Source organism: Pholis gunnellus, assembly GCF_910591455.1.
Source record: "Pholis gunnellus genome assembly, chromosome: 17".
NCBI classification, from domain to species: Eukaryota; Metazoa; Chordata; class Actinopteri; order Perciformes; family Pholidae; genus Pholis; species Pholis gunnellus.
The window spans coordinates 21,795,663-21,812,085 of NC_136544.1; the positions used below are offsets into that span (position 1 = coordinate 21,795,663).

Below are 16,423 nucleotides of genomic sequence, written 5' to 3' on the forward strand. Positions count from 1 at the left end.
GAACCAACATGTGCTAACTTGAGCTAACATGAACTAAATGGCTCACAGCCGTCTATGTGAACAAAGAGGAGAAGCTCAGTTCATTCATTTAGAGGTCAGAGGACAAACATGTTTAATCTCTATTGTGTTGTGTTTTTGAAATGCATCATATGTTTTTATAACAATCTAAAGAGTAACGTAAAGTAGTATAAATATTCACACAATGAGTAGTAAATGTGTCTGTGTGAGACTTCCTGAAGATGAACCAATGGTCACAGGATCCATGTGTTTTCTCTCTGAGCCCTAAAAACAAGCGTTCCTAAAGGAAGGGCTGGTATCCAGGGAGGAGACAATAAAACGTCTGTGCAGCAGCCTATAGGATCAGCCACATATATACGGGCCTATACGGGCAAACACGCCTCATAACACCAGCCGGGCCTCTTCAGCTCCACGTCAGCGGAGCCTGTAGCTCAGCTCACCATCGTCTTCATCGTTTGTTTCTGTGAAGAATATGGAGGAACAAGAAAACAAGGGATATGAGAGTTTTAAAAGAAAGACAATGAGTTCATTGTATGGAAGCTGTTTAGTGCCAAGACTAAAATAATTGAATGAGATTGTGAGAATGTTAAATGTATGACTTTTATATTTTAGGTTGGTCAATTTGGGACGTTTTTAGATCATATTCTAAGATTTAATTTGGATTTATTATTCCAAAATTGCAATTTATCTCAAAGTTATGATTTAGCCTGAACATGGACATCATATTTTTATATTACACCAACTTTAACATCAATTTACTGATTTATAATCAGTATTATCTAATCATTTGATATAAAATGTCATAATCTTAATAAATCTTCATTTTGGTTTATTTCATTTTGACAATTTTTTTTTGTAATTAACATTTTACCCTTTTTTTATTTTAGTTGTGGAAATCAGCTTCCATATTTTTTAAATATACCAAAAACAGAAATATAGGGGTGATATAATCCCTCAATTTTGTCCTTTATATCTCTTTTAAGGCAAAAATGTCTATGTAATAAATAAACTGACTTTCATGTAGTAAATATATAAATATAACAAATATAAAACAGCTTTAAGGCCTTTAAGGCCTCCATTTAGACCGTCCATGCTGATGAATGTAAAATTAAATGTATACATGATATAAAGTGATGACTGAGATGTTTTATTTTCGTGCAGACTCAAAGAACCACTTCCTCTCTCTGCTCTCACTGCACTAAAAGCACACATGATGACATAACAGCGTAACGTTCACATGTTTCATTCAAACCACCGGGCTGCGACCGGACACTTAAACGAAACCGTCCAGCCAGTCAGGGGCCGCTGCTCGAGCTATAGGCCGCCTCACGGCCTCACACGGGCGGCCACAGAGGTCGGCTCGGCTCCTTCAGCTCCTTTTTTCTCACCGAACAGACGGGAGCTGGTCAACCATGATGCTGACCACGCCCCCTCCTGGCCCGTTTAACGTTCTACCGTAACGGCTGGAGCGAACGCGCAGATTGTTTTAGGGGGAGTGTCCCATCTGCTGCGGCATGGCTCATTCAGAGGAGGTGTGTATGTGCGCGTGTGTGTGTGTGTGTGCGCGTGTAGGAGTGGCTTCCTCTGCGCACACAAAGCAGAGCCCCCCCCCCCCCCCCCCCCCCCTCTGCTGCTGACACGCTGTGATGTTGTCAGTGACGTAATGTTGAACTACAGGAGGAGGATTCAGGAGAAATGAAGCTTCACCTGGAGACTGACCAGTAGAACTGACCTGTAGAACCAGTAGAACTGACCAGTAGAACTGATCAGTAGAACCAGTCAGTACTGACGGACCAACAGACATCACTCACTCGGAGGAACATAACCATTATTACCATTATTATAATAATAATAATTGTATTATTATTGATGATATTATTATAAATCATTATATTATTACTTTATTCATATTATTGTTATTGTTATTAACATTATGCAGATTATTAAAACTAAATATGATCAACTGATAAGTGATGTGTTATTATAGATTAATGTATTTAAGATGATTGTGTGTTGATCCAGCTGTAGATGAAGTAACTAAACGCTGACAGATGAAAAGCTGAATACTTTATTATGTTACTCAAAGAATAAAGACAAAGCACTGAAGTGGAACCTGAATTTAAAGAAGCTGTATTTAATATTCAGATCATTACTATCTCATCAATAAGATAAAGCAGTGGTGGGCCGTGCATTTCATACCTGGGGCTTCTGTGCTGTCCTACTACAGTTGAACAGCTACGGTGCAGATACATGAATCCGTGCATGACGGGACGCTGCGTCATTAACGAACAATGCATAGTCAAATCAACATTATTAACATTATTACTAACACACTAACGTTAACATTATTACTAACACTAACATTATTAACATTATTACTAACACACTAACATTATTAACATTATTACTAACACACTAACATTATTAACATTATTACTAACACACTAACATTATTAACATTATTACTAACACACTAACATTATTAACATTATTACTAACGCTAACATTATCAACATTATTACTAACACACTAACGTTATTAACATTATTACTAACACACTAACATTATTAACATTATTACTAACACACTAACATTATTAACATTATTACTAACACACTAACATTATTAACATTATTACTAACACACTAACATTATTAACATTATTACTAACACACTAACATTATTAACATTATTACTAACGCTAACATTATCAACATTATTACTAACACACTAACATTATTAACATTATTACTAACACTAACATTATCAACATTATTACTAACACACTAACGTTATTAACATTATTACTAACACACTAACATTATTAACATTATTACTAACGCTAACATTATCAACATTATTACTAACACACTAATGTTATTAACATTATTACTAACACACTATCATTATCAACATTATTACTAACACACTAACGTTATTAACATTATTACTAACACACCAACATTATTAACATTATTACTAACACACTAACATTATTAACATTATTACTAACATTATTAACATTATTACTAACACACTAACATTATTAACATTATTACTAACACACTAACATTATTAACATTATTACTAACACTAACATTATTAACATTATTACTAACACACTAACATTATTAACATTATTACTAACACACTAACATTATTAACATTATTACTAACACACTAACATTATTAACATTATTACTAACACACTAACATTATTAACATTATTACTAACACACTAACATTATTAACATTATTACTAACGCCAACATTATTAACATTATTACTAACACACTAACATTATTAACATTATTACTAACACTAACATTATTAACATTATTACTAACACACTAACATTATTAACATTATTACTAACACACTAACATTATTAACATTATTACTAACACACTAACATTATTAACATTATTACTAACGCTAACATTATTAACATTATTACTAACACACTAACATTATTAACATTATTACTAACACACTAACATTATTAACATTATTACTAACACACTAACATTATTAACATTATTACTAACACACTAACATTATTAACATTATTACTAACGCTAACATTATTAACATTATTACTAACACACTAACATTATTAACATTATTACTAACACACTAACATTATTAACATTATTACTAACACACTAACATTATTAACATTATTACTAACACACTAACATTATTAACATTATTACTAACACACTAACATTATTAACATTATTACTAACACTAACATTATTACTAACTCAACACTAACATTATTACTAACACACTAACATTATTACTACTAGAAATAAAACACCTTAAAAAATATAAAATCATGTGATATAAAAACTCTGACACACACAGATCTCCTGCCCTTCAACCTCAGCTGAAGGTGAAGCTCTTCATCAGCTGCAGTGTGAGAGACGACCTGCAGAGGGAGGAAGAGACAACAGAGACACAAGATGGAGGGACAGGAGAAGGAATCAAATCTGTTCAATCGAGGGGGAGAGAGAGAGAGAAAGAGGGAGAGAAAGAGACAGAGAGAGAGAGATAGCGAGAGATAGAGAGAGACACACAGAGAGACAAAGAGAGAGATTTTTGGATTTTTTAGAAACCTTAATTTTTTTAAAGCATGAAAAAGCAAAAAATCGTTGCCATGGCAATAGATTAGAAACAAATCTACAAAACAAAACAAAAACCAATCAAAACAGTTTCTCTTCATAATGTTTTAAAGGAGAGATGAATGTTAGTTCATCTCCAGACACACAACATTGTGCTTCATTGTTGCAGCGTTTCTCAATGAAATCCTGCCTGTTGTTCATACTGTTGTTCATACTGTTGTTCATAGTGTTGTTCATGTTCAGGTTCTGTCTCCTCACAGTGTCGGCTCTGTCACTGTGTGGAGGTTTCCCTGACTGATGGTCCTGAGACTCCGTTCAGCTCTGGAGTAAATCCTAGATCTGGACATGGATCTGTGGAGTCAGGAGCTTCCTCTCCTCCGTCGTACTCCTTCAGCATCTCCACCTCGTTCTCCGTCAGTCTCTCCGCCCACCTGCTCAGGATCCTCTTGCTCTGCCGGATGGAATCCAGCCCGAGTAGAGAAGCCTCTGCAGGTGTGTCTGTCAGTCCAGGACCAGCTACATCCACCAGTGTCCTCAGGGTGGTGGTCCCAGAGGAGCACAGCATGCTGCTGAGACCTGGATTCGTCCTGGATGTCCATGCTGGCTCCGTTCACCAGCGGCTCTTGAAGCAGCCGGTGTAGTGAGCACGTGGGCTCCGGTCTCTTTACCTCTAAACCGGTTAAATAAATAAAAACCAACAAACAGAAACTTGTCTTTGACTTGCACTGTGAGACCTTCTTCATAATTCTCCCCACCATCATTGTTTAACTCTGTTTATTTTCTGAACTATTTGTTTCAGTCTGTAGACTTCCTGCTCTGTGAAACCTTTTCTGCTCGTGTGTGATCTGACAGAGCTGGAGAGCTTCTCTTTGTCAGAGATGTAGTCCTCCACTTTAGCTCCTCTTACATGTTTGCTCCTCTGCAGATAATCCTTTATTTCCTCCACACTGCAGCCTTCAGAGCTCCCACAGCTGCCAGCCCTGTTCAGAGGCCTCACTGTCAGCAGCAGAGTCCTCCTCCAGACTCAGCTGCTCCACTGTCTCCTCCCGCTTTCCTCTTCAGCTGAGGGGCTTTGAGCTGCTCCTCGTCTCCCTCCATGTCCACCTCGCTGCCTGTCTCCACCTGTCCTCCAGTACTCTCCCTCTCCTCCTCGACCCCACCTGTCCCCTCCTCCGTCACCTCCTCGACCCCACCTGTCCCCTCCTCCCTCACCTCCTCTACCCCACCTGTCCCCTCCTCCCTCACCTCCTCTACCCCACCTGTCCCCTCCTCCCTCACCTCCTCTACCCCACCTGTCCCCTCCTCCCTCACCTCCTCTACCCCACCTGTCCCCCTCCTCCCTCACCTCCTCTACCCCACCTGTCCCCTCCTCCCTCACCTCCTCTACCCCACCTGTCCCCTCCTCCCTCTCCACCTTTCTGGTTCTGGTCTTTATGAGAGCAGTTTTTCTCAGGACAAGCTCTCCTCTGATGTCCTTTTCCACGAGTGAAACATCTAAAGTCAGACGTTACAAAAATGACAAAGTGCTCTCCTCTGAGTTTGAACATGAGGTTGAGCTCCTTGCTCGTGTTGGGGATCATGAGTACCTGTCTCCTGTGAGACACCACGTGTTCAGAGACTTTCACCCAGAAGACACTCTCCTAACCTGAGACACAATCCTCCCGTGTCTGCAGCTCTCTGGTTAGTGTCTCGTCTCTAACGGTGGAACGTTGGATACCGTGACTTTCACCGCCGGTGTGGTGAGAGGCAGACCGGGTACGAAGGAATCATACACACGATCCCGTTCTCCACCGCGTTGCTTTATCTACGCCATCAACAGAAAGGACCACAGCAGTGTTCATCCGAGCAGCGTTGTAGTTTTAGACAGACTCAGTCGTCGCGCTCATGTTGTTTCATATTCCGATTGTACTTGTGTTCACCGGTTCTCCTGTTCTCCGTCTTAAATGATGCTCAGGTGGATCGTTGAAACACTCAACAAAAGTATAAACACTTTGGTTTCTGCTTATATTTTTCACGACGTTGAAATAAGAGTTTGAGCAAACTAAAGACGTCTTTCTACACCCGACAGGTGAGTCAGATTAGATTGATCTTTATTAATCCTTGAGCCAAAGTTTCATTAAAGATCACAACGGAAGAATGACAAACGATATACACATATATAAACATAACAACAATATAAACAGAACAATATAAACAGAACAATATAAACATATCTAAACAATAAAATATCAATACAAACAGATCGAAATAGAACAATATAAACATATTTGAACATGTCTCATGTGAAGTCCTTTGATATTTCGTTACATCGACCATCCATCTACAACATTAAACATCATTACAATGGAAATATAGTAATATTACGACTGGAAAATGAGCCTCAGATTCATAGAGCGGCTGTGGACCGGTAGGAGGCAGCAGCTCACCTGCTGTTCTTCTCAGGCACATGTAAAGACGACCTGGACCTTCAGCTCGGGTCCTTCTATCCAAACCAGGAAGTGCTACAGACGTAAGAACAACCATTTAACATCACAATAAACTGGAATAATGGATCATGACTAAGAATGAAACAGACGTTTAACCTGAATCTACTTCTGTTACGTAAATGTTGTGATTGTGATGAAGTGAGAAGGAAAAATAAAAAAGAAGTTCAACCTGTTTATCACCTGAAAGACTTCAGAGCATCAATTAAATGTTACAATTCTGCATTACGAGTACTTTTTACTTTGATCCTTTAAGTAGACTACTTTAGAGAACCCGTCCATCACTTTACTAATCTCTGTTCTTCATCAGCAACCCAGCAACCACAGAATCTGTAGAAGCAACTTTAAGAGTAGCAGAGAGAGAAACAGGAGACCAGGAACAGAAAACCGTGAGCATCACTGTTTTCCCAGAATGTGCCAACATGACGTTGACCAAAGTAACCAAACAAATACGACAATCCTGAGCCCCGACCACTCTGAATTGCCTCTGGAACTCCAGAGATGGTACTAAACCACAAAGGCATGAAGCCAGATACCCCTCGTGCCGACACCCCACTGCAAGCAAGTAACCATTTGTAACACTCTTCCAATCATCAATGGTTCAAACGTTCTCCATCTGCCGGCTCAGAGAGGGATCGGCGGCTCCTCCTCCTCCTCCTCCTCCTCCTCCTCCTCCTCCTCCTCCTCCTCCTCCTCCTCCTCCTCCTCCTCCTCCTCCTCCTCCTCCTCCTCCTCCTCCTCCTCCTCCTCCTCCTCATCAGGAACATCAGGGAAACACTGCACACTCAGGCATCACTGCAACAGAAGGAGAACATTTTACCACCATCAGCCCACACACGCCTCTAGTAATGCAGGATCTCACCCTGAACCAAACCAGTTCATTCTCACAGGTACCCTGACAGCGCTCCCCGCCAGAGACACGTGACCTTCAGACACAAAAAGTGAAAAATCAGACTGCAATCCACTCCAGGTTCCACTTGCTCACTGGGAGAAAAATCACAGGGAGAAATAACAGGAGTGATTTTTTTCACAGTAACAGCCAGTGAGACAGGTTTGACATGCTCACTTCTGAACCTACTGTTGGCACTGGACAGGCATTCAGCCTTCCAGTGACCTCTGCCCTTACAGTAACGGCAGAGGTCACTCTCCTACGATAAGTACAGAAGGTGCTAGTCCACCGTCAGAGCGCAAACGGCCCACACAGCCAAACATCACCGTAGTCTCGTCCCTCTGACTAACCACAGACTAACTAAACTCCCCCTGGTCTTCAGGTGCTACTTGTGGTGGGTCCTTGCACAGTAAAACCCACAGGCCCGGTAAAACCACCATGAACTGGCCACCCACCTGCAGCCTCGGATGTGCCCCCGAGACAACAGCTCCAACCACACTACAGAACCCCCCAACGAACTCCAAAGGTCCGCTCCTCAGCCTAACAGGGACAGAACAACAGCAATTTACTCACCGTGTAAAAGAGGACCACCCAGACTCTGACCAACAATCACCAGCATAACAGCTCGGCGACAAACACAAAACCAAATTAGCCTACTTACCAGACTCAAATGTCTCCCAATCAAGCAGATTACCCAACCGATCAACACATGGCGCACAGCCTACCAGGTTACAGCTGCTACTGATGTTCACTTCATGCAGACGCCGGGTCAACCAGAAACGGACGAGCCCCCACATGTCACAGCTCGGCTCAGAGACTGGAACAAAACAGGGAAACAAAGAGCTGGCGGCCAAAAGGTGCAGTATATTTGTCTCGCCAAAAACACGTAACTCAATGTAAACGGCACGTTCACAAAGACACAGACAGCAACAACTGTGGTGAGCCCGTCAACAGAGGTCTTCCTTCCAGCGGGAGCGGCTGCCAACTAGAGACGGTATTTAAGGATGAGCCACACCGGCACAGGTGAGCTCATCCTGCTGACGATCCTCCAATCAGCACCTGTGACAGATGAACCACAACCGGCACCTCGTGAACGACAGGAGGAGGCTCAATAACAACAATAACCTAAATAATACAAAATGATTTTCCTCTTGTGAGACAATAAAGATGGAGGTTCAACCTGAAGTGAACCAATAAAAACTCTCCTTATGTTGTGATATACTGTGTGTGTATATATATGTGTATATATATATATATATATATACACATTAAAGTACAGGTTAGTTTGATTTGATTAAAAAGTTCAAAGTGATCTTTTATCACGTTATCACTTTGCTACAATCAGTCCATCTTCACACATTTTACATTCTGAACATTATGTTCTGAAATCAGCAACAGCAAATAATTAATAATTAGAAAGTATTCGATTCATAATTAAGTTGAAATGTAACTATTATATATTTATAGTATCCTCATACAATGGTTCCTATGATATATATTATAAGTTACTCCATCAACACGTGTCAGATTAATCTTATTAATAAATATATTATAAATAAACCTCATGAATAGATACATTTTCAAAATAAAGTTCCTTCTTTAGAGGAAACAACTTAGTTAGGTTTATTAAAAGATCATGAAATACTTCGTTACCTTCAGGAAAAGATCATGAAATACTTCGTTAGCTTCAGGAAAAGATCATGAAATACTTCGTTACGTTCAGAAAAAGATCGTGAAATACTTTGTTACGTTCAGGAAAAGATCGTGAAATACTTCGTTACCTTCAGGAAAAGATCGTGAAATACTTCGTTACGTTCAGGAAAAGATCGTGAAATACTTTGTTACGTTCAGGAAAAGATCGTGAAATACTTCGTTACCTTCAGGAAAAGATCGTGAAATACTTCGTTACGTTCAGGAAAAGATCGTGAAATACTTCGTTACGTTCAGGAAAAGATCGTGAAATACTGCGTCACCTTCAGGAAAAGATCGTGAAATACTTCGTTACGTTCAGGAAAAGATCGCGAAATACTGCGTTACCTTCAGGAAAAGATCGTTAAATACTGCGTTACCTTCAGGAAAAGATCGTTAAATACTGCGTTACCTTCAGGAAAAGATCGTGAAATACTGCGTTACCTTCAGGAAAAGATCGTGAAATACTTAGTTACCTTCAGGAAAAGATTGTGAAATACTTTGTTACGTTCAGGAAAAGATCGTGAAATACTTTGTTACGTTCAGGAAAAGATCGTGAAATACTTCGTTACCTTCAGGAAAAGATCGTGAAATACTTTGTTACGTTCAGGAAAAGATCGTTAAATACTGCGTTACCTTCAGGAAAAGATCGTTAAATACTTTGTTACGTTCAGGAAAAGATCGTTAAATACTGCGTTACCTTCAGGAAAAGATCGTTAAATACTGCGTTACCTTCAGGAAAAGATCGTGAAATACTTCGTTACGTTCAGGAAAAGATCGCGAAATACTTTGTTACGTTCAGGAAAAGATCGTGAAATACTTAGTTACCTTCAGGAAAAGATCGTGAAATACTTCGTTACCTTCAGGAAAAGATCGTGAAATACTTTGTTACGTTCAGGAAAAGATCGTGAAATACTTTGTTACGTTCAGGAAAAGATCGTGAAATACTTTGTTACGTTCAGGAAAAGAACATCATTTGGTTAAAATTGCTACTGAAGTTCCGTGACAAATACATCAAAGTTGACTTCTCGTCTCATGTTGAAAGAAGATATTACGAAGTCTTTATAGTTCCTCGTTCATGAATAATAACTAAATCATTTTGTGGGATATCTATTTACGTCACATACAAATGCTGGATGAGACCAGCCTGCAAATATTTCACATAAATTATATTTTATATTTACACAAACACGCACACACACATACATGTGTGTATATTATATAAGATATTATATAATATAATACATATTTCCACATATACACACACACACAAACATATATGTGACTATATAAGGACACCATGAACAGATTGCCCCCCCCCCCATCCTCATTCACCTGAAACTAAACACACCTCCCTGCTGCTGCGGAGAGAGAGGGAGGGGGAGGGGAGGAGAAGTGTGTGAGGAGGGGGGGGAGGGGGGGAGGCAGCAGCAGGTAAAGATGGAGGATGGAGGGAGTTGACACATGCGCATAGGCGCTCCATCCCCTCCGCATCGCCCTCCCCCCTCTCTCTCTCCTCCCTCCCTCCTCTCTTTTTCTGCAGCATCAGTACCACCCCCTCCCCCCTTCCCCACTCTCTCTCTTTCGCTCGCTCGCCCACTCTCTCTCTCTGTCTGTCTCTCTCTCTCTCTCTCGCTCTCTCTGTCACTCTCTATCCCCCTCTCTCTCTCTCTCTCTCTCTCTCCTTCTCTCTCTCTCTCTCCTTCTCTCTCTCTCTCTCTCTCTCCCTTCTCTCTCTCTCTCTCTCTCTCGCTCTCTCTGTCACTCTCTATCCCCCTCTCTCTCTCTCTCTCTCTCCTTCTCTCTCTCTCTCTCCTTCTCTCTCTCTCTCTCTCTCTCCTTCTCTCTCTCTCTCCTCTCTCTCTCGGTCGGTTTTCCTGCCGGGCTGCTGCTGCTCTGCGCGCTGCGGGGCCACACTGCGACCGCACCGAGGAGGAGCGGCACGATTACAAAATAATTATATAAAATATAAAATAATAAAATACAAGCGGAGGGTTCGAACGTACGGATGATAAATATATAAAAATCCCCCCGAAGCAGCAGCAGCAGAAGGCGGAGACGCGTCACATCTCTGAAGAAGAGGAGCAGAAACACGAAGAGGAGGACGAGCACAACCAATATCCAGAAAAAAGAGGTCTTGTTGCGGATCCCGGAGCGCAAAACGACGAACGACGCGCGGCGGTGTCGGAAACCTCCTCCCCCCCCTCCCCTCCCGGACCACGGCCGATATTCTCCGTTTATTCTAGCAGCCTGAAGCTCGGCGCAGCGACACCATGAAGGACCGCACGGCGGAACTGAGAAGCGTAAGCTCCATTTTTCCTCTTTCTATCCATCCGTGTTGGCCTCCATGTTTCTCTCCTCCTCCCCTGCGGGCCTCGATCACCGCCTCTCTGGAGCGTGGAGGGGGGAAGGAGGGTGTGTGTGTGTGGAGGGGGGTGGGGGTGTGGGGGGCTTAAAAAGCCTCATTAGTGCTGGTTCTGGTTCTGGTACTGCGGGTCTGCGCTCCTCATGCTGTGAATACAGTGATGGAGAGAGGACCTCCTGTAATGGAGGCTCTCTCCTCAGACACGGCTTTGGTTTCTCTCTCTCGGTGTTGGGGGGGGGGGGGGGGGGGGGGGGGGGCGTTGGGTTCGTTGTGCGGGGCGCACCGGCTGGAGGTCACGGTTCTCCGCCCGGACCTCCTTTTTATTCTCTTTATAAATAACCTGGATGCTGGACTTGTGTTGGCGGGTTTTAGACGCAGAGGCCCTGCTCAGCGTTTCTCTGCTCATGCAGCGCTGCATGCATGATGGGAAAAAAAGAAAAGCGCTCCATGATATGGCCGCGCGTGTCCATGCATGCGTGCTCGGATGACCTGATGGAGGAGGAGGAGGAGGAGGAGGAGGAGGAGGAGGACCAAAATGCAGTGATTTTGTTGTGTGTGTGTCGGAGGCCGCATCCTGCAGCCCGCGCCTCCTCCTCCTCCTCCCTGATAGAGAGCCGCGTGAGTGTGGGAGCATCATCAGACCCGATCAGGAGGAGGATCGATACGCGGCTGGGTGGATAGATCAAGGTGCAGCTCTATCTGCTCCTTCTCCCCGTGGTTCCCCCTCCTGCTCCTCTACGGCCGATAGGGGGGTGGCTGTGTGTGTGTGTGTGTGTGTGTGTGTGTGTGTGTGTGTGGGGGGGGGGGGGGGGTTGAAGCCTCACCCATTTTATGACCGCGGATCTGCATCGGGTGAGACGGAGGTTTTGACGCGTGCGGTATGCGGGGCGACGCGATGCAGCGGGGTTTTCTGAAGCGAACAGCTGATGCCGGCGGTTTGGGCGGATTGTGGTGTGATTCTTTGGGGGGGGGGGTCGGTCACATCAGCTGCTCAAAACTCTGCAGCAGCTCCACGCGCCTCCCGACACCACCCGGGTTCAGCCGGGTTCTCCTCAGACAGAAACGAAGTGAATAATCACTGAGGATCCATCAATCAATGAATCTATTAATACATCATCGATCAATACATTATATCTGATTCATTTATTGGATATTTTAAGGACTTATTTTCATTTCATTTAATTTCTCTCTCTTTTCTCAGTACGTGATCAATACATCAGTGTGTGTATGTGTGTGTATGTGTGTGTGTGTGTGTGTGTGTGTGTGTCTGTGGAGGTAATTTGCATTAAAATAGTGACAGGCTCAGCACCGCCTGGAGTTTACCGCACTGCTGTCCATCCTTCTTCCTTCTTCCCTATCCTCCATCCTTCTTCCCTCCATCCTCTATCCTCTATCCTTCCTCCATCCATCCTTCTACTCTCCATCTTTCATTCCTCCATCCTCCCTCCTTCTTCCCTTTACAGTACATCACATTACATTACAGTCATTTAGCAGACGCTTTTATCCAAAGCGACTTACAATAAGTGTATTCAACGTAGGTATTCGAGAACTACTAGTCACCAGAAGTCATAAGTGCACTCTATCCTCCATCCTCCATCCTTCTTCCCTTCGTCCTCCATCCTCCCTTCACCAGTATCTCTTGCATCTTCCATGCTTCCTTCTTATCTCCTGTTTCCTTTCCTTGTTCCTCCTTTACATATTCATCAGATTATTTCAATTTAAAGTGTGAAGTAGTGATGATGATGTGTTTGTTTGTGCTGAGTGAATTAGGACTTATTGATCTCAGTGTTTCTAGAATCCTGAGTTATCAACAGTTCACACCTGAAGCTTCTGGTTCTGGTTCATGTGGTAGAACCGGTGATTATTGGTCATGTTGTTGGCTCCTTGTATGACTCAACGGGTGTTTCAATACGTGTGATTTACTTTCTCACGATGTAACAAACGTGTGTGGATCTCGTTATTGTTTTCCCTGCATAGTCCCGCCCCCCTGTGCTGTGATTGGCTGATAATCTGGCGATAGCAGTGTGCTTTCCTGTCCTGTGACTGGTTATAAAGACAGAAAAGAGTGTGTGGATGAAGACGTTAAATTTTAATCATTTAGCAGCTAGCTACTTAGCATGCTAGCTTGCAAAGTAGCTAGCTGCTGAATCCACCATGCTTTAATGCTACATTGGTTACAGAAATTAATGTTCAGGCAACAAACCTACCTGGTTAGGTTTAGGAAAAGATCAGTGATTAGCCTATCACAGCACAGTAGTATTAGCCAATCAACCACAGTATTATTAGCCAATCACAGCACGATAATATTAGCCTATCACAGCACAGTAGTACTAGCCAATCAACCACAGTAGTATTAGCCAATCAACCACAGTATTATTAGCCAATCACAGCACGATAATATTAGCCTATCACAGCACAGTAGTATTAGCCAATCAACCACAGTATTATTAGCCAATCACAGCACGATAATATTAGCCAATCACAGCACAGTTGTTCTAGGCAATCACACCACAGGAGTACTAGCCAATCACAGCACGATAATATTAGCCAATCACAGCACAGTTGTACTAGCCAATCACAGCACAGGAGGCGGAACCCTCAAGGGGAAAAAAAGAATGTGTGGATGTTGCAAAGTTGTTGTATTAATTTAGCGACTTCCTAGCTAGCTTGCTAATTCCACCATGCTTTAATGCTACACTGCTAACAGAAAGTGAGCCACTGGGTCTAAAACTGTCAGTCCGTCAGTCCAGGCAGAGCGACCTCGGGCTACGCTAACTAGCTAGCTAAAGTCCATCACGTTCAGTGGTAGCATAACTGTAAAACAGAAGCTAGGTTTCCTTCCAAACGTAACGTAAATATTAACCAAATTTAAAGAAAATGTGAATGAACGCTTGAGCATCATGGGAGTTATTTAGAGTCGGTTCATGGAGATAAACAGGAGCTGGAAAACAATAATCGAAAACGGAGGAAGCTGTCATTTTCAATAGTAAAAATTACGAGTTTTTAAATCAAACACAATCAGATTAAAATCCGGAATCGTCTGATTTGCTGTGAACAAAAACTAATAATCAGATCTAAAATGTATTGATTTGCCACGTTTTCCATTTAAACAGATGGACCAATCACAGAGCAGCACAGAGTGTTTGTTTTGTCCTCCTGGAGGCACCAGGTGGGCGGGTCTGTTTGGTTTAGTGTTGTTTGTCTGACTTTGTTTACCCAGAACACACACACACACACACACACACCTGCTGCAGACAGACGGCCTGCTGCTGACGTCTCGTCTCTCTCACTAGTGACTTGCTCAAGGGCACCTTGATGGCAGCGGTCGGACACTTCCTGTTGTTTGACCCTTTCAAATTAAAGTTACACTGAGGAGAGGAGATGCAGCATCTGTGAACCAGCTCGCTCACTTTACAGCTGCTGTGTTTGCTACTTGCTTTGCTAGCAATACAAAGAGTACAATATGTACTAAATACTATGTTATGTATATGTAACATATATGTAGTACTGTTTGTTGCAGTTAGATTAAAATAAATCAACATACATTACCTTTACTTTTAAAAGGGTTTGTTCAAGTTGTTTTATCACCAATTCTTCATTTGTTTTCTTGGTGCAATGCATTGTGGGAGCTGACCAATCACAGTGACTGTTGGCTCAATGAAGCTCCTGGTTGGTCAGTCCAGTGTTGAAGTACTAGTACGAGTATTATGAGGTGAGAGGTACAAGTACATCAAAACAGTTGTTTAGAAGAAACATGTTTCTACAGGCTTGATGCTAATGATAGCTAGCTCATCAGTGTGTGTGTGTGTGTGTGTGTGTGTGTGCCGGTGGCCATCCTTCAGCCAAGTCAAGGGCAAAGCCTCCATTACTGCTTTAACACCCACAGTGTTCTCTGCTCTGCTGTTCTCTACTGTTCTCTATTGTTCTCTACTGTTCTCTATTGTTCTCTACTGTTCTCTACTGTTCTCTATTGTTCTCTATTGTTCTCTACTGTTCTCTATTGTTCTCTATTGTTCTCTACTGTTCTCTATTGTTCTATATTGTTCTCTATTGTTCTCTACTGTTCTCTATTGTTCTCTACTGTTCTCTACTGTTCTCTACTGTTCTCTACTGTTCTCTATTGTTCTCTACTGTTCTCTACTGTTCTCTACTGTTCTCTATTGTTCTCTACTGTTCTCTATTGTTCTCTATTGTTCTCTATTGTTCTCTACTGTTCTCTACTGTTCTCTATTGTTCTCTATTGTTCTCTATTGTTCTCTACTGTTCTCTATTGTTCTCTACTGTTCTCTACTGTTCTCTATTGTTCTCTACTGTTCTCTACTGTTCTCTACTGTTCTCTATTGTTCTCTATTGTTCTCTACTGTTCTCTACTGTTCTCTACTGTTCTCTATTGTTCTCTATTGTTCTCTACTGTTCTCTACTGTTCTCTATTGTTCTCTACTGTTCTCTATTGTTCTCTGCTGTTCTCTACTGTTCTCTACTGTTCTCTACTGTTCTCTACTGTTCTCTATTGTTCTCTACTGTTCTCTATTGTTCTCTATTGTTCTCTACTGTTCTCTACTGTTCTCTATTGTTCTCTACTGTTCTCTACTGTTCTCTACTGTTCTCTACTGTTCTCTATTGTTCTCTACTGTTCTCTACTGTTCTCTATTGTTCTCTATTGTTCTCTATTGTTCTCTATTGTTCTCTTCTGTTCTCTACTGTTCTCTACTGTTCTCTATTGTTCTCTGCTGTTCTCTATTGTTCTCTACTGTTCTCTATTGTTCTCTACTGTTCTCTATTGTTCTCTGCTGTTCTCTACTGTTCTCTATTGTTCTCTACTGTTCTCTACTGTTCTCTGCTGTTCTCTATT

The 16,423-nt window shown here is 42.1% G+C and overlaps 1 protein-coding gene across 1 annotated transcript in view; it reads left to right on the forward strand.

Moving 5' to 3' along the window:
- Nucleotides 1–11,479: 11,479 nt before the first annotated feature.
- stx1b (syntaxin 1B) overlaps nt 11,480–16,423 on the forward strand; it is a gene marked incomplete at both ends in the record, with an annotated part of 31,424 nt that continues 26,480 nt past the window's right edge. The window contains one exon of the mRNA XM_079177813.1: nt 11,480–11,509. Coding sequence (XP_079033939.1) covers nt 11,480–11,509 — 30 coding nt within the window. The remainder of the gene's footprint in view (nt 11,510–16,423) is intronic.